At 36.7% G+C, this 27267-nt stretch overlaps 1 protein-coding gene across 1 annotated transcript in view; it reads left to right on the top strand.

The window, feature by feature from the left end:
* LOC117342391 (myc box-dependent-interacting protein 1-like) overlaps window positions 1–21207 on the top strand; it is a 49039-nt gene extending 27832 nt beyond the window's left edge. Inside the window, exons 4-15 of the mRNA XM_033904551.1 lie at window positions 4569–4749; window positions 8114–8258; window positions 9105–9200; window positions 9356–9463; window positions 9758–9843; window positions 11333–11408; window positions 11838–11932; window positions 14129–14283; window positions 14632–14807; window positions 14964–15362; window positions 16530–16631; window positions 19349–21207. Coding sequence (XP_033760442.1) covers window positions 4569–4749; window positions 8114–8258; window positions 9105–9200; window positions 9356–9463; window positions 9758–9843; window positions 11333–11408; window positions 11838–11932; window positions 14129–14283; window positions 14632–14807; window positions 14964–15362; window positions 16530–16631; window positions 19349–19432 — 1703 coding nt within the window. The 3' untranslated portion in view covers window positions 19433–21207. The remainder of the gene's footprint in view (window positions 1–4568; window positions 4750–8113; window positions 8259–9104; window positions 9201–9355; window positions 9464–9757; window positions 9844–11332; window positions 11409–11837; window positions 11933–14128; window positions 14284–14631; window positions 14808–14963; window positions 15363–16529; window positions 16632–19348) is intronic.
* Window positions 21208–27267: the final 6060 nt, after the last annotated feature.

The following is a 27267-nucleotide window of genomic DNA, read 5'->3' as shown; positions in this document are numbered from 1 at the left end:
TGGATAAACAATCTGCAGCTGATGAACCTGATAGGTTGAAATATTTAAATGTACACAAGTTAATAAGAGACTCCAGGTCGAGATATTTAAATGTACACAAGTTAAGAGACCCCAGGTCGAGATATTTAGATGTACACAAGTTAATAAGAGACCCCAAGTCGAGATATTTAAATGTACATAAGTTAAGAGAGCCCAGGTCGAGATATTTAAATGTACACAAGTTAAGAGACCCCAGGTAGAGATATTTAAATGTACACAAGTTAAGAAACCCCAGATCCATTCTATAAGATTGCATGTTTCTTGGTGTTCCATTAGTGTTATATGGGCATTAATTCTTCATGAAATTAAGTAGTCCAGTGTAACAAGTAATAAATCACATTATATAGGTCATATGTGTTCAAATGTCAATTATCAAAGGGAGACAACTATCATAACTGACCCTGTTAGAGTAGATCTTTGTTTTAAATCATTCCATCGTGTCACTATAAGAGAATTAACATCAGTCAGTAGGTATGAAGCCATCCCCTTTATCATAAACCCCTGTTACCTATATACAAATGCCATTCCGTCGTCTGAATTATGATGATGTTGTTAGGATGTTTCAATAGGCCAGGTGTCGCCATATATAGCTTGTTAAGAACGGCATTCAAAGATAACTTACATCTTCAGATATCAAATGTGACATTAAATGTTGACAAATATGGAAACAAAAAGAAGATGTCACTACCAGGTATATAAATAGAAACATTTGTACATAGTAATTAAGCACAGAAACTTGATGTATGGTGAATCCATATTTAGCCGACACAGCTGACCAACTGTTCCACACAACTTTAATGACATTAAAACATACTATCAGCTGGGGATATTGCATTTGTTAATTTTTTTATATTAATAAAGTTAATTTACCTTTGTAACAGCTACTCCAAATGTTAAATGGTAGTGTCTGATAGAGAATGTTTTTTTTTTTAAACTGTTTTAATATTAACCAGACAGAACTTGGAAACACCATATGGTCTGTTTAATTCAAGGTTATGCAAATGATGACTGTATGTAAGGATTGTGCTAAAGATACATACAGGTGACAAGCACTTCAGGTATGAATTTAGTAATATACACATACGATACATGTGTATGCAGAATTTTAAAACTGAATCATGAAGCTGTTTGATTATTTTAGGATCGGCTGAAACAAAATGAACGAATAGGAGAGATGCCTTAAGGTACAGAAAGTTCACAGTCACAATTTGATACAAAGGACATGTGACAATTATATATAGATAACAGGAAGGATATTGAAGGAGCTTTAAATTAACAGAAAGAGGATGTTGGCTGTCTTTTCTCAAACAGGACATAGAAACTTATGTACTTATATCTAACTAGTGATTGTATATGTCAGTGCATGTGGACTCCTTACATTTGACATAATCCTCTAAAAAGTCCAGTAGATTTAGCCATGAAAAGAACTTAATGTTAATTTCAGCCTGGAAAGAAAATCATTCAGTGAAAGTCAGAGTTACAATGCCTATTGATACCCAATTTAACACTTAATGATATTTTTTCTGGAAAATAGATTGAATTTGGGCAAATACAGTCATTTAAACTCTGTTCTACCCAAATGTAATGATAAGAAATGACCCATAATCTCAAATAGTGACCACAACACATTAAAACAAAAAATACTTGTTTTTATCATGTTGCATATTTCTCGATCGTTGTCCCGCCATTTTTCTTTCTCTGTGATGTTGTTCGTATAATACTCATTACGTTAACCGCCCACACATTTTGACAGCTGAAGTCCCTCAGAGCCTTCCAGGCATAAAGAGTCAAATGAAAAAAGATTCAGTCAAGAGTGTTAAAATGATTTACACAACCTGATGTTTAATTTATGGTGCGAGTACACCCACTTTTGAAGCTGGTGATGATGAATTTGAACATTTAAGAAATAAATTCCAATAACTTTGTCATATTCCAAGCCTGTAGAATGATATTGTACACGTGTGATGATATTGTACACATGTTAGGATATTGTACATGTGTGATGATATTGTACATGTGTGATGATATTGTACACGTGTGAGGATATTGTACATGTGTGATGATACTGTACATGTGTGATGATATTGTACATGTGTGATGATATTGTGTACAATATCATCACACGTGTACAATATCATCACACGTGTGATGATATTGTACACGTGTGATGATATTGTACGTGTGTGATGATATTGTACTTGTGATGATATTGTACATGTGTAATGTTATTGTACATGTGTGATGATATTGTACATGTGATGATATTGTACACATGTGATGATATTGTACGTGTGTGATGTTATTGTACATGTGTGATGATATTGTACATGTGATGATATTGTACACGTGTGATGATGCTGTACATGTGTGATGATATTGTACATGTGATGATATTGTACATGTGTGATGATATTGTACATGTGTGATGGTATTGTACATGTGTGATGATATTGTACATGTGTGATGATATTGTACATGTGTGATGATACTGTACACGTGTGATGATATTGTACATGTGTGATGATATTGTACACGTGTGATATTGTACATGTGTGATGATATTGTACATGTGTAATGATACTGTACATGTGTGATGATATTGTACATGTGTGATGATATTGTACGTGTGTGATGATATTGTACATGTGTGATGATATTGTACATGTGTGATGATATTGTACGTGTGTGATGATATTGTACATGTGTAATGTTATTGTACATGTGTGATGATATTGTACACGTGTGATGATATTGTACATGTGTGATGATATTGTACACGTGTGATGATACTGTACACGTGTGATGATACTGTACATGTGTGATGATATTGTACACGTGTGATGATATTGTACACGTGTGATGATACTGTACACGTGTGATGATACTGTACATGTGTGATGATATTGTACACGTGTGATGATATTGTACATGTATATGTGAATACTGCTGGTTTTTGGTTTTGACATCTTGATGACATCACAGCAGTGTGTGTATGATATATACATATACCACACATATATATATATTGTGATTCTTGTCCCGTGACGACTAGTCACTGTGTAGTGCCTATTATACAAGAGTTATGAAGACCTGGACAGAGGGCAGATTTCCGGCTAGGTTTCAGACTGTGCCAGGCTGTGCCATTGTTTTTATTCACTGATTCATCACTGTGTGACAGTAATTACAAAAATGTCAAGGAAAAAAATGTAGACAATCATAGTTCTTTCTGGACTGCTTTACTCTACCATAAAGTAATGCTATAGAAGTTTAGATGATGAAAGAAGTTGTATTTGTAGTAATAATAATCCTTTCCATTAACACCCATTACATAACTACCCTGTTACCATTGCCATAACACCCATTACATAACTACCCTGTTACCATTGCCATAACACCCATTACATAACTACCCTGTTACCATTGCCATAACACCCATTACATAACTACCCTGTTACCATTGCCATAACACCCATTACATAACTACCCTGTTACCATTGCCATAACACCTATTACATAACTACCCTGTTATCATTGCCATAACACCTATTACATAACTACCCTGTTACCATTGCCATAACACCTATTACATAACTACCCTGTTATCATTGCCATAACACCTATTACATAACTACCCTGTTATCATTGCCATAACACCTATTACATAACTACCCTGTTATCATTGCCATAACACCTATTACATAACTACCCTGTTACCATTGCCATAACACCCATTACATAACTACCCTGTTATCATTGCCATAACACCTATTACATAACTACCCTGTTATCATTGCCATAACACATATTACATAACTACCCTGTTATCAGTGTCATAACACCCATTACATAACTACCCTGTTATCAGTGTCATAACATCTGTTAGGCTATTACATAACTACCCTGTTATCATTGCCATAACACCTATTACATAACTACCCTGTTATCAGTGTTATAACACCTATTATATAACTACCATGTTATCAGTGTTATAACACCCATCACATAACTACCCTGTTATCAGTGTCATAACACCCATCACATAACTACCCTGTTATCAGTGTCATAACACCCATCACATAACTACCCTGTTATCAGTGTCATAACACCCATCACATAACTACCCTGTTATCAGTGACATAATACCCCTCACATAACTACCCTGTTATCAGTGTCATAACACCCATCACATAACTACCCTGTTATCAGTGTCATAACATCTGTAAGGCTATTACATAACTTCCCTGTTATCAGTGTCATAACACCTATTACATAATTACCCTGTTATCAGTGTCATAACACCCATCACATAACTACCCTGTTATCAGTGTCATAACACCTATTACATAATTTCCCTGTTATCAGTGTCATAACACCTATTACATAACTACCCTGTTATCAGTGTCATAACACCCATCACATAACTACCCTGTTATCAGTGTCATAACACCCATCACATTACTACATTCATATTGGTTTAAGAAAATGGTGTATCCACAAACATTTCCAACAAACATTTTCTTTGTTTGCAGCGATGCAGAATGCTTCAAGGTCCTTGTTTACCACAATACAGGAGACATACGAGGACGAATGGGACGGTGGAAATAAGATACACGAAAACCTCCAGGTATGTGTTGTGTTAAAATTGGGGTGTATTATAGGATACAGTATCTGGGGGTGTTCAGATAACCTTAAGGTGTATTATAGGATACAGTATCCGGGGGTGTTCAGATAACCTTGGGGTGTATTATAGGATACAGTATCTGGGGGTGTTCAGATAACCTTGAGGTGTATTATAGGATACAGTATCTGGGGGTGTTCAGATAACCTTGGGGTGTAATATAGGATACAGTATCTGGGGTGTTCAGATAACCTTGAGGTGTATTATAGGATACAGTATCTGGGGGTGTTCAGATAACCTTGGGGTGTATTATAGGATGCAGTATCTGGGGGTGTTCAGATAACCTTGGGGTGTATTATAGGATGCAGTATCTGGGGGTGTTCAGATAACCTTGGGGTGTATTATAGGATGCAGTATCTGGGGGTGTTCAGATAACCTTGGGGTGTATTATAGGATACAGTATATGGGGTGTTCAGATAACCTTGAGGTGTAATATAGGATACAGTATCTGGGGTGTTCAGATAACCTTGAGGTGTATTATAGGATACAGTATCTGGGGGTGTTCAGATAACCTTGAGGTGTAATATAGGATACAGTATCTGGGGTGTTCAGTCAAGTGACCTATTCTAATCGCCTTTTGTCCGTCGTCGTCCGTCGTCCGTCGTGCGTCGTGCGGTGTGCGTCGTGCGTCCGTAAACTTTTTACATTTTCGACTTCTTCTCCAAAACCACAAAATTCAATGAAATTTGGCAGAAAGTTTCTATGGCTGAAGGTCAACCAAAATTGTGAATTATATGGTCCCCACCCCCCAGCGGCCTGAGGGGTGGGGCCAAAAAGGGTCAAATTGACTAAAACTTCAAAAATCTTCTTCTCTACTCTCAGATATGGTGGAGTCAAACACTCTTTATAGATGAAAGGGTCTTGTGATGCTTTACCAAAATTGTGAATTGCATGACCCTGGGGTTTCAAGTTTGCCCCTGGGGAGGGGGTAAACTTTACTATAGTTTATATAGGGAAATCACATTTTTGGCTATTACTTGTTGGATTTGTATTGGAATTCATTCTAACTTGTATCAAATTATCAGCATGGGAGAACACTTTGATGGTATGTACATGTTGGCCCTAGTTGACCCCCAGGGGCTGGTGGGCGGGGCCAAAAAGGGTCAAATTGACTAAAATTTCAAAAATCTTCTTCCCTACTCTCAGATATGGTAGAATCAAATACTCTTCATAGATGGAAGGGTCTTAAGGTGCTTTACCAAAATTGTGAATTTCATGACCCTGGGGTCTCACGTTTGCCCCTGGGGAGGGGGTAAACTTTACTATAGTTTATATAGGGAAATCACATTTTTGACTATTATTTGTTGGATTTGTATTGGAATTAATTCTAACTTGGTTCAAATTATCAGCATGGGATGACAGTTTGATGGTATGTACATGTTTGCCCTGGTTGACCCTCAGGGGCTGGTGGGCGGGGCCAAAAAGGGTCAAATTGACTGAAATTTCAAAAATCTTCTTCTCCACTCTCAGATATGTTAGAATCAAATACTCTTCATAGATGGAAGGGTCTTTAGGTACTTTACCAAAATTGTGAATTTCATGACCCTGGGGTCTCACGTTTGCCCCTGGGTAGGGGGTAAACTTTACTATTGTTTATATAGGGAAATCACATTTTTGACTATTATTTGTTGGATTTGTATTGGAATTCATTCTAACTTGGTTCAAATTATCAGCATGGGATTACAGTTTGATGTTATGTACATGTTGGCCCTGGTTGACCCCCAGGGTCTGGTGGGCGGGGCCAAAAAGGGTCAAATTGACTGAAATTTCAAAAATCTTCTTCTCTACTCTCAGATATGTTAGAATCAAGTACTCTTCATAGATGGAAGGGTCTTTAGGTGCTTTACCAAAAGTGTGAATTTCATGACCCTGGGGTTTCACGTTTGCCCCTGGGTAGGGGGTAAACTTTACTATAGTTTATATAGGAAAATCACATTTTTGACTTTTATTTGTTGGATTTGTATTGGAATTCATTCTAACTTGGTTCAAATTATCAGCATGGGATTACAGTTTGATGTTATGTACATGTTGGCCCTGGTTGACCCCCAGGGGCTGGTAGGCGGGGCCAAAAAGGGTCAAATTGACTGAAATTCCAAAAGTCTTCTTATCTACTATATGTATGAATCAAATACTCTTCATAGACTGACCCCATTAGGACTGATAGGTGGGGCAAAAAGGGTCAATTTAGTTGACCGAAATATTTCAAATCTCAGGTGACCGTTAAGGCCCTTTGGGCCTCTTGTTGGTTTTGAAATCTTGATGACATCACATGTACAGCAGTGTGTGTATGATATATACATATACCACATATATATATATATTGTGATTCTTGTCCCATGACGACTAGTCACTGTGTAGTGCCTATTATACAAGAGTTATGAAGACCTGGACAGAGGGCAGATTTCCGGCTAGGTTTCAGACTGTGCCAGGCTGTGCCATTGTTTTTATTCACTGATTCATCACTGTGTGACAGTAATTACAAAAATGTCAAGGAAAACAATGTAGACAATCATTGTTCTTTGTGGACTGCTTTACTCTACCATAAAGTAATGCTATAGAAGTTTAGATGATGAAAGAAGTTGTATTTGTAGTAATAATAATCCTTTCCATTAACACCCATTACATAACTACCCTGTTATCATTGCCATAACACCTATTACATAACTACCCTGTTATCATTGCCATAACACCTATTACATAACTACCCTGTTATCATTGCCATAACACCTATTACATAACTACCCTGTTATCATTGCCATAACACCTATTACATAACTACCCTGTTATCATTGCCATAACACCTATTACATAACTACCCTGTTATCATTGCCATAACACCTATTACATAACTACCCTGTTATCATTGCCATAACACCTATTACATAACTACCCTGTTATCATTGCCATAACACCTATTACATAACTACCCTGTTATCATTGCCATAACACCTATTACATAACTACCCTGTTATCATTGCCATAACACCTATTACATAACTACCCTGTTATCAGTGTCATGAAACCTTTTTCATAACTGCCCTGTTATCAGTGTCATAACACCCATTACATAACTACCCTGTTATCAGTGTCATAACATCTGTTAGGCTATTACATAACTTCCCTGTTATCAGTGTCATAACACCTATTACATAACTACCCTGTTATCATTGCCATAACACCTATTACATAACTACCCTGTTATCATTGCCATAACACCTATTACATAACTACCCTGTTATCATTGCCATAACACCTATTACATAACTACCCTGTTATCAGTGTCATAACACCCTTCACATAACTACCCTGTTATCAGTGTCATAACACCCATCACATAACTACCCTGTTATCAGTGTCATAACACCCATCACATTACTACATTCATATTGGTTTAAGAAAATGGTGTATCCACAAACATTTCCAACAAACATTTTCTTTGTTTGCAGCGATGCAGAATGCTTCAAGGTCTTTGTTTACCACAATACAGGAGACATACGAGGACGAATGGGACGGTGGAAATAAGATACACGAAAACCTCCAGGTATGTGTTGTGTTGTGTTAAAATTGGGGTGTATTATAGGATACAGTATCTGGGGGTGTTCAGATAACCTTGAGGTGTATTATAGGATACAGTATCTGGGTATTAAGATAACCTTGGGGTGTATTATAGGATACAGTATCAGGGGTGTTAAGATAACCTTGGGGTGTATTATAGGATACAGTATCTGGGGGTGTTCAGATAACCTTGGGGTGTATTATAGGATACAGTATCTGGGTATTGAGATAACCTTGGGGTGTATTATAGGATACAGTATCTGGGGGTATTCGAATAACCTTGGGGTGTATTATAGGACACAGTATCTGGGGTGTTAAGATAACCTTGGGGTGTATTATAGGATACAGTATCTGGGGGTGTATTATAGGATACAGTATCTGGGTATTGAGATAACCTTGGGGTGTATTATAGGATACAGTATCTGGGGGTATTCGGATAACCTTGGGGTGTATTATAGGATACAGTATCTGGGGGTGTTAAGATAACCTTGGGGTGTATTATAGGATACAGTATCTGGGGGTGTTCAGATAACCTTGGGGTGTATTATAGGATACAGTATCTGGGTATTGAGATAACCTTGGGGTGTATTATAGGATACAGTATCTGGGGGTATTCGGATAACCTTGGGGTGTATTATAGGATACAGTATCTGGGGGTGTTCAGATAACCTTGGGGTGTATTATAGGATACAGTATCTGGGGGTGTTCAGATAACCTTGGGGTGTATTATAGGATACAGTATCTGGGGTTTTCAGAAAACCTTAGTGATATGACACTATACTTTTAGATATGTAGGGTATTAAATCAAATGATGAAACATTTTGTTTTACAGTCCGTGGAGTTAATGTGGGCAGACTACATCCAGAATCTTCAGGAAAGAGTGCAAGAACCAATGACGGCATATATCAGTCATATCACCCCCCTCAGGGTAGGTACAGTATTGGTAGTAACTATAGACCAGTTATGGCAGCCATATCTTAAAAGGCAATATAGTGTCAGTGGTGTTATACCCTTTGATAAAGCCGTCAAGCTTAAGGTCTTGTTATCCTGTCCCAGAGTTCTTATTGATACATACTGTTTTAGGCACGGATTGCCAAGCGAGGACGTAAGCTGGTCGACTACGATAACACACGACACAATCTGGAAGTCGTACAGAACGCAAAAAAGAGGGACGAAAACAAAATATCCAAGGTAAAGAAGTCCCAATTATCATTAGATACTTAGTTATACAAGTTTATAGCATGTTTAGAAGATCCTACGAACTACTCCAAGTGGTAGTTTTGATTTTAAATATTTGGTAGGTGTTCTCGTCACAGCTTAACACTGAAAATATGTTTTAGGAAAAAAAATTACAATTACAATATATCTTAAAAAGCAAGCTACATGTAAGTCAATCTTGGCTTATTATAGGATAAATATGGTATATACCTGTGTAGTAAGGTTTAATTGTGTGGTGTGTAATATAAAAATATCTCTTGTCTAAAGGCAAAGGAAGATGCTGAACAGGCAAAGATGATTTACACAGAAATGAACGACTACCTCCATGTGGATCTCCCCGAATTCTACAAAAGGTATATATTATAGATTATCATAGGCTAGATTCTACAAAAGGTATTTATTATAGATTATCATAGGCTAGATTCTACAAAAGGTATTTATTATAGATTATCATAGGCTAGATTCTACAAAAGGTATATATTATAGATTATCATAGGCTAGATTCTACAAAAGGTATATATTATAGATTATCATAGGCTAGATTCTACAAAAGGTATATATTATAGATTATCATAGGCTAGATTCTACGAAAGGTATTTATTATAGATTATCATAGGCTAGATTCTACAAAAGGTATATATTATAGATTATCATAGGCTAGATTCTACGAAAGGTATTTATTATAGATTATCATAGGCTAGATTCTACAAAAGGTATATATTATAGATTATCACAGGCTAGATTCTACAAAAGGTATTTATTATAGATTATCACAGGCTAGATTCTACAAAAGGTATATATTATAGATTATCACAGGCTAGATTCTACAAAAGGTATTTATTATAGATTATCACAGGCTAGATTCTACAAAAGGTATTTATTATAGATTATCATAGGCTAGATTCTACAAAAGGTATTTATTATAAATTATCATAGGCTAGATTCTACAAAAGGTATTTATTATAGATTATCATAGGCTAGATTCTACAAAAGGTATTTATTATAGATTATCATAGGCTAGATTCTACAAAAGGTATTTATTATAGATTGTCATAGGCTAGATTCTACAAAAGGTATTTATTATAGATTATCATAGGCTAGATTCTACAAAAGGTATTATTATAGATCATCATAGGCTAGATTCTACAAAAGGTATATATTATAGATTATCACAGGCTAGATTCACAATCATACAGTAATAACAATACTTAAAATCATAATATATAATAATAGCAATGATATTAAAAGACTTTATTTTAGGTCTAAGTCTCTTACAAGTGACAGTAAAATTATTATTGATTTTACTGGGTAATGGACAAAATATTTACATTCTAACAAATAAGTCCAGCTGACCTCTATTCCAAACACAATGTTAAGTCTATCTGACCTCCAATAATCATGCAGTTTAAAATTTCCTACCTGTATTGGAGTTTGATACCTGTATTGGAGTTTGATACCTGTATTGGAGTTTTATACCTGTATTGGACTTTTATACCTGTATTGGACTTTTATACCTGTATTGGAGTTTTATACCTGTATTGGAGTTTTATACCTGTCTTGGAGTTTTATACCTGTATTGGAGTTTTATACCTGTATTGGAGTTTGATACCTGTATTGGAGTTTGATACCTGTATTGGAGTTTGATACCTGTATTGGAGTTTTATACCTGTATTGGAGTTTTATACCTGTATTGGAGTTTGATACCTGTATTGGAGTTTTATACCTGTATTGGAGTTTTATACCTGTATTGGAGTTTTATACCTGTATTGGAGTTGTATACCTGTATTGGAGTTTTCACCTTTGTTTACTAGCTAATTACATATACATGTTTTGTGATTTTAGTCGTGTAAGTCTGTATGGCTCGACATTCGACAAACTGTTTGGCTCAGAATGTATGTTTCACTCTGAACTTGGAAAGGTAAGAATTTCAATAATTTCTTGACACAATTTATAAACTATCTTAAGTTGTCATTTAGATTCATAACTAAGATAATATCAATAAAATGATTAAGATTGAAAACTATTCGCATCAATCACTGTGGGTTACAATAATATTCCCACTTCATTGTCATCATAACAATGGCATCATAGTATTAAACAATGACGTCATACACATTAAACAATGACATCATACACATTAAACAATGACAACTTCACATTAAACAATGACATCATGCACATTAAACAATGCCGTCATGCACATTAAACAATGATGTCATACACATTAAACAATGACGTCATGCACATTAAACAATGACATCATGCACATTAAACAATGACATCATACACATTAAACAATGACGTCGTACATATCAGCTTGTCAGTTTATCTTATTTTGTCTACACAGTTAGCTGAAGATATTGGTAACTTTGCCAAGAAGTTATCAGATGAGAACCAGTTTACCTACAGACCACGCCCCATTAGCAAGGCTTTATCACACGAGTAAGTAAACTATAATGATAAGTTTTTAGACATCTCGATGTCGTTCACACGTTTTTACCTGTTGGTATCTGTCCTTTATCTACCAGCCAAATCATCTTTCTTAACTCCATGGATAGCATACAGCCGGAGCTGCCATTCATGGCTAACAGCTTGTACACATATACAGCACTGCCATCTGACAATCTAATTTCAGTTGAGTTGACTGAAACACAATAGTGTTAAGTGTCTTATCCAAGGGTATATGTGTTTTTGCTGGGACTCAAACAAGTGATCCTTCGATCGCCAGCCTAGTGTCCTATCACTAGAAAACATGAGATCCTTCAATAGCCAGCCCAGTGTCCTACCACTAGAACACCTGTGATCCTTCGATCGCCAGCCCAGTGTCCTACCAATAGAACACCTGTGATCGTCACCCCAGTGTCCTACCAATAGAACACCTGTGATCCTTCGATCATCAGCCCAGTGTCCTATCACTAGAACACCAGTGATCCTTCGATCGTCAGCCCAGTGTTCTACCACTAGAACACCTGTGATCCTTCGATCGCCAGCCCAGTCCTATCACTAGAACACCTGTGATCCTTCGATCGTCACCCCAGTGTCCTACCACTAGAACACCTGTGATCGTCACCCCAGTGTCCTACCAATAGAACACCTGTGATCGTCACCCCAGTGTCCTACGAATAGAACACCAGTGATCCTTCGATCGTCAGCCCAGTGTCTTACCACTAGAACACCTGTGATCCTTCGATCGTCACCCCAGTGTCCTACCACTAGAACCCCTGTGATCCTTCGATCGCCAGCCCAGTGTCTTACCACTAGAACACCTCTGATCCTTCGATCGTCACCCCAGTGTCCTACCACTAGAACCCCTGTGATCCTTCGATTGCCAGCCCAGTGTCCTATCACTAGAACACTTGTGATCCTTCGATCGTCACCACAGTGTCCTACCACTAGAACACCTTTGATCCTTCGATCGCCAGCCCAGTGTCCTATCACTAGAACACTTGTGATCCTTCGATCGTCACCCCAGTGTCCTACCACTAGAACACCTGTGATCCTTCAATAGCCAGCCCAGTGTCCTATCACTAGAACACCTGTGATCCTTCGATCGTCACCCCAGTGTCCTACCACTAGAACCCCTGTGATCCTTCAATCGTCAGCCCAGTGTCCTACCACTAGAACACCTGTGATCCTTCGATCGTCAGCCCAGTGTCCTATCACTAGAACACCTCTGATCCTTCGATAGTCAGCCCAGTGTCCTATCACTAGAACACCTGTGATCCTTCGATCTCCAGCCCAGTGTCCTACCACTAGAACATCTGTGATCCTTCGATCGTCAGCCCAGTGTCCTATCACTAGAACACCTGTGATCCTTCCATCGCCAGCCAAGTGTCCTATCACTAGAACACCTGTGATCCTTCAATCTCCAGCCCAGTGTCCTACCACTAGAACACCTGTGATCCTTCCATCGCCAGCCCAGTGTCCTACCACTAGAACCCCTGTAATCCTTCGATCTCCAGCCCAGTGTCCTATCACTAGAACACCTGTGATCCTTCGATCGTCAGCCCAGTGTCCTATCACTAGAACACCTGTGATCCTTCGATCGTCACCCCAGTGTCCTATCACTAGAACACCTGTGATCCTTTGATCGTCAGCCCAGTGTCCTACCACTAGAACACCTGTGATCCTTCCATCGCCAGCCCAGTGTCCTACCACTAGAACCCCTGTAATCCTTCGATCTCCAGCCCAGTGTCCTATCACTAGAACACCTGTGATCCTTCGATCGTCAGCCCAGTGTCCTATCACTAGAACACCTGTGATCCTTCGATCGTCACCCCAGTGTCCTATCACTAGAACACCTGTGATCCTTCGATCGTCACCCCAGTGTCTTATCACTAGAACACCTGTGATCCTTCGATCGCCAGCCCAGTGTCCTGTCACTAGAACACCTGTGATCCTTCGATCGCCAGCCCAGTGTCCTATCACTAGAACACCTGTGATCCTTTGATCGTCAGCCCAGTGTCCTACCACTAGAACACCTGCCTCTAAGTGTGCTGTAGTGTATTCTGTTATAACTTAAAACACCTGAATACTGTTAAATAGTAAAATTATTAAATCTCCATAAATTTTCAAAACGTTTGAGGTTATGATGATTAAAACAATGAGAGTACAGCAGTAGCTATTACCTGTTTACAGAAACACACATGTAGTTAATGGTGAGAATGGCGACCATACCAACGGCAACAGTGGGTACGAGTCCTCCAGTCCGGCGACAACACCTACAAGGCCATCACAACCTCCCATGTTAAACGGCCATGATGAAGACGAAGGACATCATTCACCGCCAGAAAGTAGGTCATAAGATACAAAGTGTTATTTTTGGCTACATTAGTTATATGTGTGAAGAAACAAAGACTTGTATTTGTAATGATATCAGAACATGTGAACTGAAATCTCTATAAATAGTAACCTGAAATTAGGTCATACTGAATGTAGGTCAAAGTCCAAAGTATCATGGAGACAATCTAAATGCATCAGAAGATAACTTTTGTCTGTAAACTGACTGGCTTGGACAAGAGAACTTTTGTCTGTAAACTGACTGGCTTGGACAAGAGAACTTTTCACATATAAATGAATATTTTAGGGGTATAGTAAACTATCTATTGGGTTGGTATGTGTACATATTTTATACTCCGCAGGCCCATTGTATCAGAACAACTTGTCCTTCCAAGAAACTGTGGCCTTGTCCCCACCTCAGGTGGAGAGTAAACCAGACACGGAGGAGACGGCTTCACCTCAGGACGAGAGTGAGCCATCACAGCCAGCCGATGTTGAGCAGACATCCCCCACACACGAGGAGGTCACCACCACTCAGGTTAGATTGATCGTATCATTCATGAGCCTGGTACAGGACATTTCAGATTGTGTAACATTCAGAATATTACAGAAGATGTTTTTAAAACTACTAAACATGATTCACAAAAGCAGTCAGTATTAGTTTGATTATTCTATGTTTGTTTACTTTGTACAGTCTGAGGAGAATGAAGAAAAAGTTGAAGAAATGACCAAATCTCAGGAAACACCCACCTCTGACGACACACCCTCTCAGGAAGTACCCGACAAGGTAAATCCAGATGATGCGCCGGACTATCCTCCACCAGCTGTCCCGACAATCCCTCCTCCCACCACCAGAGACTCGCCTGTGATGCAGATGACAGAAGAGGAATCATTACCTTCAGAAGAGCCGGAGCCTCAAGCAGAGGAAGCTGTAACACAAGCACCAGTGTATGATATTGTTCCGTCACCAGCAGAAGCTAAACCTAAAGAGGACGAAGTGGACATGAGTAAATTCAATGATGACAATTTATATGAAGTGCCAAAGTCAAATGCACCATTGGAAGAGAAACTACCGGACGGAGCTCTGTATAAGGTTACTATTCCTCTGTTACTGATATGTCATTTACAGAATTTTTACAGGATCAGTATGGAAATCACTCAAGGGAAGACTAGTGATCTCTTACTATAGGTGATCTCTTACTAGAGGTGAACTCTCACTAGAGGTGATCTCTTACTAGGGATAGTCTCTTACTAAGGCTGATCTCTTACTAGAGGTGATCTCTTACTAGAGGTGATCTCTTACTAGGGATAGTCTCTTACTAGAGGTGAACTCTCACTAGAGGTGAACTCTCACTAGAGGTGAACTCTTACTAGAGGTGAACTCTTACTAGGGATGATCTCTTACTAGAGGATGATCTCTTACTAGGGATAGTTTCTTACTAGAGGTGAACTCTCACTAGAGGTGAACTCTCACTAGAGGTGAACTCTTACTAGGGATGATCTCTTACTAGAGGTGATCTCTTACTAGAGGTGATCTCTTACTAGAGGTGATCTCTCACTAGAGGTGAACTCTCACTAGAGGTGAACTCTTACTAGAGGTGATCTCTTACTAGAGGTGATCTCTTACTAGGGATGATCTCTTACTAGAGGTGAACTCTTACTAGGGGTGAACTCTTACTAGAGGTGATCTCTTACTAGAGGTGATCTCTTACTAGGGATGATCTCTTACTAGAGGTGAACTCTCACTAGGGGTGGTCTCTTACTTGGGACGATCTCTTACTGGCGTACTGTTGCTTATATCTTCATAGTTTCATTCATAGACATTCTATCTGAGTTAATTTGTTTAGATCACGTGATTATTTGTTCAGATCACATGATTATTTGTTTAGATCACGTGATTATTTGTTTAGATCACGTGATTATTTGTTTAGATCACGTGATTATTTGTTTAGATCATGTGATTATTTGTTTAGATCACGTGATTATTTGTTTAGATCACATGATTATTATAACATAATAACTGTCAAAGGACAAATTCATTCATTATGTAATGTTAATCAGGATTATGTCGGAAAATAACCTGTATGAACTATAAATTTAATAGTTAATGTTAAAAACCTGAAATCAAGTAGTCAATTGTTCTCTAAATAATCTCCTACAATACTGTAAAAAACGTTCTGTAAATAACTGAAAAAAATTAGCTATGTTTCCTAATAGAAATTTGAATGAACAACTTCAATGCATTAAATTCCCTTGACAGGTTGTGACGACTCACTCCTACAAGAGAGAAGACGATGACGAACTCAGTTTTGAGAAGGGTGACATCATATATGTAATGACTTATAATGGCTCCGAGGATTTGGTGAGTAATTCTCGTGATGGAGTTGTCAACATCAGATTAAAAATGTCAAAATATTTTTACTTTTACTGTATCAAATTGTTAACTTGGTAGACCTACTACATAATGGTGTCCACTGTTAACATTTTGATCATCTGAAAATATTACTTTGGAATACATCTACATAGGTCATTGTTTTCAATTATCAACAAGAAGTTCATCTTTCAATATTTTTTATCAATAATACATAAAAAAAACGCATCAAACAAAGTATAATAAATCTTCATCTTCTTGACTTTCAAATAAACTCTCCTTATATATAATTTGTTTTCTATACCTGTTTCATATTTCTTACATATTAAATTGTATTGTTTAAGGATAAAACTGTAAAACAGGTGTCATTTCACTAAAACAGTGAGTTACTCTGTATGATGTAGACAGTGACCTACTCTGTATGATGTAGACAGTGTGTTACTCTGTATGATGTAGACAGTGAGTTACTCTGTATGATGTAGACAGTGAGTTACTCTGTATGATGTAGACAGTGAGTTACTCTGTATGATGTAGACAGTGTGTTACTCTGTATGATGTAGACAGTGAGTTACTCTGTATGATGTAGACAGTGAGTTACTCTGTATGATGTAGACAGTGTGTTACTCTGTATGATGTAGACAGTGAGTTACTCTGTATGATGTAGACTGTGTTACTCTGTATGATGTAGACAGTGAGTTACTCTGTATGATGTAGACAGTGAGTTACTCTGTATGATGTAGACAGTGTGTTACTCTGTATGATGTAGACAGTGAGTTACTCTGTATGATGTAGACAGTGTGTTACTCTGTATGATGTAGACAGTGTGTTACCCTGTATGATGTAGACAGTGAGTTACTCTGTATGATGTAGACAGTGAGTTACCCTGTATGATGTAGACAGTGAGTTACTCTGTATGATGTAGACAGTGAGTTACTCTGTATGATGTAGACAGTGAGTTACTCTGTATGATGTAGACAGTGAGTTACTCTGTATGATGTAGACAGTGAGTTACCCTGTATGATGTAGACAGTGAGTTACTCTGTATGATGTAGACAGTGAGTTACTCTGTATGATGTAGACAGTGAGTTACTCTGTATGATGTAGACAGTGAGTTACTCTGTATGATGTAGACAGTGTGTTACCCTGTATGATGTAGACAGTGAGTTTCTCTGTATGATGTAGACAGTGAGTTACTCTGTATGATGTAGACAGTGAGTTACTCTGTATGATGTAGACAGTGAGTTACTCTGTATGATGTAGACAGTGAGTTACTCTGTATGATGTAGACAGTGAGTTACTCTGTATGATGTAGACAGTGTGTTACTCTGTATGATGTAGACAGTGAGTTACTCTGTATGATGTAGACAGTGAGTTACTCTGTATGATGTAGACAGTGTGTTACTCTGTATGATGTAGACAGTGAGTTACTCTGTATGATGTAGACAGTGAGTTACTCTGTATGATGTAGACAGTGTGTTACTCTGTATGATGTAGACAGTGAGTTACTCTGTATGATGTAGACAGTGAGTTACTCTGTATGATGTAGACAGTGTGTTACTCTGTATGATGTAGACAGTGAGTTACTCTGTATGATGTAGACAGTGTGTTACTCTGTATAATGTAGACAGAGAAATCTCTGTTTAAGGATAAGATTTTTGAGGCTTTGCACAAGATATTTCCAAGTGGTAAACTTAAAACATCTTTCCTGGAGCTGTATAATTTCTCTATCTACAGCATATTTATAGTTAGGGTAACTGAATTGTATGTTGATACTATACTTAAGAGTGTCGGCCATGTAATCACAGGTGACGGTCTGAAGTATATGGTTTGACGTTCCCTACCCGTTTCAGTTTGCGTTTCTTGGGAAGCTGAGAAACATGTTGATTTTATGCTGTCATGGTTGTGTCCATGGGCAAAACAGTTTACTCTAATTGCTCTGAATGGCATGCGACGGGCCTCCCCATGTTGTTCAGTGAGGTAGTCACCAACTACTACAAGGATAACCCACCTCAAAATTACCCTGGATGTTCACTTGGCAAAAACCCCAGCAAACAAACAAGTATAAAGTGATATACTATTGTATCATGAAATGAGATTCCAGTATGAAGGGTAATTTGTCCTAAGCTGCCAAACATCGAGCAAGCCTTCTGGGGCAGAGATCCCAGTGTCTCCCCACAAGGAGGAACAAATTCTGTTAATTCAATAATATGATGTAAGATTTTGATATACAATAACTCAATCTGTAACACCCCAGTAAATGACCACCCATACATTAACGTACAACCTTGATCCACGAGTAAAGCCAACATTGCTTTGTTCGGTTAGTTCCACACATCCCTTGCCTGGATACTATCTGATATACAGACATCCCTTGACTGGATACTATCTGATATACAGACATCCCTTGACTGGATACTATCTGATATGCAGACATCCCTTGCCTGGATACTATCTGATATGCAGACATCCCTTGACTGGATACTATCTGATATACAGACATCCCTTGACTGGATACTATCTGATATGCAGACATCCCTTGACTGGATACTATCTGATATGCAGGACGATCAAAGTATAGGGACATATTAAGGGTATGAATGAACAGACATTTCCAAATAAATAGAAAAAATCAACATATCCTGAGCCTGTTGCTATTAACCAAGTTTTTTATGATTTGTATTCATGGCATTTCTTTGTTTTGTTTGCAGGACGATGGCTGGTTGATGGGTATGAAGAAATCGACTGGAATTTTGGGTGTTTTCCCAGAAAACTTCACGAAGCGTGAAAACTGATGGACTGTTGTAACCCAACTAATTCAAAAGCTTCTAAATGGCCAGTTGACTGATATCAGTTTCAGGAGTTTCACATCATAGTTTGCGATCTCTTTGACATCAGGAAAAGGAATGTTGATCGAGTATTCACAAGGAATGTTCGCATTTGCAGATCATTGTGTTAGGTCTGCGTCAAAAAAGCTATTTTGTGTTCAAAATGGGTGTACTTGATTTGTGAGAATAGGTGAAAGTACAGTAAGCACAGTGCCAATCAAACATAAAAGAACAATGTTCAGAATATGTTTTGAGTATTGTACTCTCTTCAGACAGGATCAGCAGAATAAAACAGAACTTCTCTCCCTGTTACCGTCCTGTGTTCAGAATTCTTCTACAAAACCCTAGATCAACCTCATCCCTGACATTTCCTAAGTTGTAAAATTCTGTATGGATTTTCATTCATATCTGACTTCTCTTTGTATTTATATTCAGGCAAAGAACATTATGCTTGTCATATTCTGGTTACGAATATTTACAGATTGCTTGACATGTTACAAAGGTATGGTTTATGAGTTACCTCCGTAATGAATACTACAGGGACTAAAACACAGGGTATTTCTCATAGCGACAGGTTGAATATACAGAGATGTGTTTACAGTGGAACCTACTTATTGTGGTTTATAACCTTGTAACATGGTTTATAACCAAGTTACCATGGTTTGTAATCTAGTTACCATGGGTTATAGCCTAGTTGTCATGGTTTATAGCCTAGTTACCATGGGTTATAACCTAGTTGCCATGGTTTATAGCCTAGTTACCATGGGTAATAACCTAGTTATCATGGTTTATAGCCTAGTTACCATGGGTTATAACCTACAGTAGTTATCATGGTTTGCAATCCAGTTACCAGGTTTATAATCTAATTGTCATGGTTTATAGCATAGTTATTACGGTTTATAACCTAGTTACCACGGTTTATAACCTAGTTACTGTGGTCTAACCTAGTTACTGTCGAAGTCACAGCAGTGTAACTGTAAATTATAATACTCACATTAAGGGTATACAAACCATTACAATGTTCACAAACTGTGATGGATGTATATATATATACAGTGAAATCTGCCCAGTCTGTGATGTATGTACTACAAGGTATTACTGTACTGCAATATAACTTCTTTGTGCAATTTTATAATTGTTTGTTTCTATCTATGCAATGATTTGTTGAGTGTGTAGGAAATGGCTAGCATTCCTGTGATGGCCATACATGTATAAAAAGTTATATAATAGATGTGAAGGTCGATGGGTAGGACATGATAGACAATGTTAGGATCCGTTGTAGGACATAATATACAATGTAAGGACCCATGGGTATGACATAATATACAGTGTTAGGATCCGTTGTAGGACATAATAAACTATTTTAAGATCTATTGTAGGACAAACAATTTTAGTATCCATGGTTAGGACATAATAAACAATGTTAGGATTCGTTGTAGGACATACTATACAGTGTTAGGATCCATGGGTAGGACATAATATATAATGTTAGGATCCATGGGTAGGACATAATATATAATGTTAGGATCCATGGGTAGGACATAATATATAATGTTAGGATCCATGGGTAGGACATAATATATAATGTTAGGATCCATGGGTAGGACATACTATACAGTGTTAGGATCCATGGGTAGGACATAATATATAATGTTAGGATCCATGGGTAGGACATAATATATAATGTTAGGATCCATGGGTAGGACATAATATATAATGTTAGGATCCATGGGTAGGACATAATATACAGTGTTAGGATCCATGGGTAGGACATAATATATAATGTTAGGATCCATGGGTAGGACATAATATATAATGTTAGGATCCATGGGTAGGACATAATATATAATGTTAGGATCCATGGGTAGGACATACTATACAGTGTTAGGATCCATGGGTAGGACATAATATACAATGTTAGGATCCATGGGTAGGACATAATATACAATGTTAAGATCCATGGGTAGGACATAATATACAGTGTTAGGATCCATGGGTAGGACATAATATACAGTGTTAGGATCCATGGGTAGGACATAATATATAATGTTAGGATCCATGGGTAGGACATAATATACAGTGTTAGGATCCATGGGTAGGACATACTATACAGTGTTAGGATCCATGGGTAGGACATAATATACAGTGTTAGGATTCATGGGTAGGACATAATATACAGTGTTAGGATCCATGGGTAGGACATAATATACAGTGTTAGGATCCATGGGTAGGACATTATACAATTATTGCCCTCGTTCCGGGTTGACATGAATATTTGTCCACCCGAGAGGTGTCATGTCACCCGAGGGCGTAGCCCGAGGGTGACATGACACCTCAAGGGTGGGCAAATATTCATGTCAACCCGGAACAAGGGCAGTAATTGTTTTATTATACCGAAAAAAACATAAGTGAATCAATTTTGGTATCAATAAGTTTATTTATTACTAGACTATCAACAGTTTTTAAGAAAATTTATTTCATTAATTCATCAACTATTCAACAAATGCTCAATTGTAATCAACCTATAGCCATAGGATTCTAACCTGACCACTGATGTCTATACTCATTTTGTTCAATGTGTATTTCTTCAAACCATATTTTAGACTGTTCAACGAAGATCGTTTAAGAGGTACCCCATCGTCTTTCTGGGCCCCGGCATAAAATTCTCCCAGTCGAACGTTCAATGTATGGACGTCGAAGTTTTCAAAATCCTTTGGTCTACCTGTTGCAGATAGGAAATGTATAAAGGAATCCACGGCCCCATTGATGACCCTTTTGGTGTTTTTAGAATCCTTTTCTTGCAATAATTTCGCCATTTCCTCCACTGTTGGCAGACGATAGCGTCCGCCGGCAGCCATTGTTGTTATCGAGCAGAATACTCGGAACTCCTCTGATTCGACAACTTTTGAAGACGTTACGGAAGAGAGTTCCGAGTTGGGGCTCACGAGAGGGTGACATAACGATTTTGGAGGGCTCACGAGAGGGTGACATTATGATATTCAGAGGGTGACATGATGTTTCGAAAGCGACAGCAAGTAAATAATGAATTATTTGGAAATTTGTGGTTGACATAACGAATGTTTTTAATCACGTGACATGGTTTTCACTAATCAGAAGCTGTGATACAAGTCTGAGGTATAATAAAATATATAATGTTAGGATCCATGGGTATGACATAATATACAATGTTAGGATACATGGGTAGGACATAATATACAATGTTAGGACCCATGGGTATGACATAATACATTGTATACAGTGTTAGGATCCGTTGTAGGACATAATAAACTATTTTAGGATCTGTTGTAGGACAAACAATTTTAGTATCCATGGTTAGGACATAATAAACAATGTTAGGATCCATGGGTAGGACATAATATACAGTGTTAGGATCCATGGGTAGGACATACTATACAGTGTTAGGATCCATGGGTATGACATAATATATAATGTTAGGATCCATGGGTAGGACATAATATACAGTGTTAGGATCCATGGGTAGGACATAATATACAGTGTTAAGATCCATGGGTAGGACATAATATATAATGTTAGGATCCATGGGTAGGACATAATATATAATGTTAGGATCCATGGGTAGGACATAATATATAATGTTAGGATCCATGGGTAGGACATAATATACAGTGTTAGGATCCATGGGTAGGACATAATATATAATGTTAGGATCCATGGGTAGGACATAATATATAATGTTAGGATCCATGGGTAGGACATAATATACAGTGTTAGGATCCATGGGTAGGACATAATATATAATGTTAGGATTCATGGGTATGGGGTAATATAGAAATATGTTGTTTTCAAATTCTAAACATTGTGATCTGGGACAGTGAGATAGCAGCTCACTTTGTAGATATCAAGTTTTGTACATTTTCAGAAGAAGACTTCACATTCAATGTTTTCTCCTGTTGTTATGATCGAAAACAGAAGATAGAGTTTACAGGAGCAGTAGGTTGTGGTTAGGGGTTTAGAAGATTTTTGTTGAAAGGTCATATGGCAATACATGTACATTCCATTATAGAGTTAGCTACACAAGAATTTGGACTAGAAAGTTCAAATGAAAGTGATTTTTTGTAATATATGGACCCAGTTTTTTTTTCTCTAGTATAAATAAATCTTAATGTCAAAATATTGTAAGCTAAAATGTCCTTTAGTGTTATTACTTTACCCTGCAAAGTTGTAAAATCGTAAGATTTCCAATTTAATCTTGTAAGGTCTGTTCTCGGAGACATTTACAAAGAGTGCCTTATTTGGTAATACAATATATATATATACCCAGTACCAACAAGGCTTCACTCCTGTTGGTATGTGTTGGTAAATAGTTCAAAAAAATTCTACACAAGTACATCAGAATCACAATTCCTTCTGCCATTGTAACTGATAAAGTTGTATAATTGTAAATACATGTTGTTTCATTATAAAAAGTATCTAAATTTTGTACTATTGGTGGTTAATGAATCACATTTCATGTACATCATATTCTCTGTATTTCATTTGAATCAGTTTACTTTCATTTTACATTTATTATGTACAGTCTTTAATTATGTTACAATTTTACTTGTTTACATTTATGTATATGTTTGTAAGTCCTCACTTTCACTAAGATTACAGTTTACTACTTTCATGATCTAGAACAAATCTTGCTCACATTTCTTTCCTTTGGAAGCTTCTGAAGATATTGTGATATGTGATCTGACGCATTGATGGGAAATTCCTCGCTATGCCTTCCCATTACTAGATTCTTTCCAGGTACTTCTTCAAATATCCTTCCTTACTTTACTAGTACAAGATTTTTATTGGAGCATTATTAGGACTTGGTTATCTTAAAAGGTGATTCCTTTCTGAATGATATGATGACACTGAATATCTTTCAGTGATCTTGAATACTTGTTTTCGTCAGTGTATATATTATTACATGATTTTACAGGAAACAGAGTCCAAGACATGGCTCCAATGTAATCATAGTATATATGATAAGTGATGTCCATTCCGATGAAGACTTTATTAATACAAGTCTTCCATGAAAATAGCTACCAGTATGAATAAAATCAGTTCATCTTGTTTATTATTGACTTATATGATGTAATCTTGCCATTTTATATGACTTTGAAATATCATACCTCCACTTTTGTGTTGAACCGGGTACAAGGATCTGTGTTACCAGATATGTAGAAAGTGGTCGTTATATGTTGTGATGGTATGGACAAGATCACAGGGACCAGAGGAACTGATGAATTACCATAGATTGTCAATCGTCTATGTGCCTTTAATGTATCAGACTATGTGCCTTTAATGTATCAGTCACTCTTGGAGTATATCATTGCAATATGTAGTAAAGGTGTACTACTTTAATGAAGGCCAATGATACATTTATCAAGCGACTTTTAGTGATGTGGGATAATATTGGGGTATATAGTTATCTGTGAAATGATATCTCTGTATATAGATGTGTATAATATAGCTATATCTGCTATATAGCTGACTATAGTTAATATAAAACAGACCATACCTACTATATAGCAGATTATGGGTACTATATAGCTGACTATAGTTAATATAAAACAGACCATACCTACTATATAGCAGATTATGGGTACTATATAGCTGACTATAGTTAATATAAAATAACAGACCATACCTACTATATAGCTACCATATAGCAGATTATGGGTACTATATAGCTGACTATAGCTTCTATGACTTACTATAGCCAACTATAGCTATTATATAGCTGACTATAGCTATTATATAGCTGACTATAGCTAATATATAGCTGTATTCCTATACTCTGTATATACTGCATCGTTAAGTATTTTGTCGCCAGAACATTGAGTGCTACCTACATACTTTATCATGCCGTAACAATATAAAGTCCTGTGGAAGCTTCATAGTACTTTTGTAATATAGATTATCAAGTCAATACTCATTCATAAAATTGAATGATTTTTCCGTTCCTGTTGCATAGCAGTGATATACTGGTGTACTTAATACATTCCAGAAAAGGGAGATAATTCATATTTTTTATACCTATATCAATTATATATATAATTTTTATTGTATACATAATATATATATATATACATGGTTCCATACTTGTTTAAACATATTGTCAAATACTCAAAATCATGGTAGATAGATTTCATTTTTCAAAAATTTGTTACTTTAAATCTGATGGATAATACTGAAGAAGCTTACTACAGGTGCAATATCGGATACCGTTTCATTTGATAAAATATTGTAGTACAATCTGTTTATGTACGGCAATAGATGTAGAAAATGCAAGTTTTAACAATGTAATATTTGAACAAATAACATTACTGGGAATATTAAGCATAAAGGGTGGAGTTGGTTATGCATTTCTCTAGTGTACATGTAGATGTACAAGTGTTATTTATGCATGTATAATTCTGAATAGGTTGTAAAACAATGAACAAATCTGTAAATGACAGGGATTTACCAAACATTGTTTACATATTCAAAAATAGACATTTCGTCTATGATGATTCAACTGTTTCCCAGATTTGTAAAAATAAACAAATACACTGTACGTACCTGCTTTGCAGTACCAAGTGTAACTTGCATGGACTACTTATCTAAGATCAAAACCCATTGTCAATAAAAATATTCATTGATAAAATCATATGCTTTATAAAAAGGCTATGCTTATGTATACTGTATATATATATACATCTGTTATTTACAAGAAACAATTACCTGGTAAGCATTGATTTTATTCATTTTTTTTTTAGTTTCATTGGGGTATGAAAAAAATTTGTTTGCAAACTATGAATCTGCGTAGCAGATTCTTACAGAAGTTTGTAAACAATTTTTTTTTCATACCCCTATGAAACTAAAAAATAATTGACATCAATGCTTATAATTAATTTTTGAAATTGATTTTCAAAATTAAAACATGTTTTATGTACAATTTAACTGATCTTATAAGGGATTCTTTTTTCAAAAATCAACATGCAATGTCTGTATTGTGACCGTCACATTTTTCGGGCTATTTTCATGATGTTTTTTCAGACGTATGAAAAAAAATCTCAACCAACAGAAAGTGTGCAATTATGATGAAAAAAATAATTGTTTGTACCGTTATAAATACTATTTTCACCTCAAATTTTCAAATTGTTGTCATTCATAATAATACAATCTGGTTTTCATCTCTACAGAAAAAAATGTTTCTAATTTATCATGAAAGCAACACCAGTGGAAACTAAAATCTTTTTGAGAATTTAAAACAATTACATTTATGTTCCTGATGTTGGAAGTCAATATTTTTGTAAAGTAATAATGTTAACTGCCATGATTTTATGTCCATTTATAGAGCCCGGCTTTGTGCTCCATCATAATGTAAAAACATTTTGAAATAAAATACCTACCTACCTATACACAGTAGTCTTTTTTTCGATGTAACCTGAAGTGCCTTATCTTACCCAAGTTACATTCTTGTTCTTTACCTTAAAACTTCTACACTGAAGCACTGTTGGATTTAAGTGGGGAAAATGTTAGTAATCATAAAGCAACACCTATTGATTGTATTACAGAATTCTTTCCTCTGGAAAAATATAAGTTAAGGAATATTATCAGTCTCAATAAAACACATTACTTACAGATGAAACATTGTTACAGACGAGACATTTGGTGGCGTTATTGAGCCCCATCTCTCAACCACTTGAGTTGGGTCAGGGTCAAAATTCTCAAACATTCAAAACTCTCAAACTCCTTGGAGAATCTGTATTATTTCTGGGACAATATCAGATGAGTTCAGGGGG

This window comes from Pecten maximus, chromosome 2 (genome assembly GCF_902652985.1).
Source record: "Pecten maximus chromosome 2, xPecMax1.1, whole genome shotgun sequence".
In the NCBI taxonomy this organism is placed as follows: domain Eukaryota; kingdom Metazoa; phylum Mollusca; class Bivalvia; order Pectinida; family Pectinidae; genus Pecten; species Pecten maximus.
This window is presented reverse-complemented; position numbering and strand designations above follow the sequence as displayed.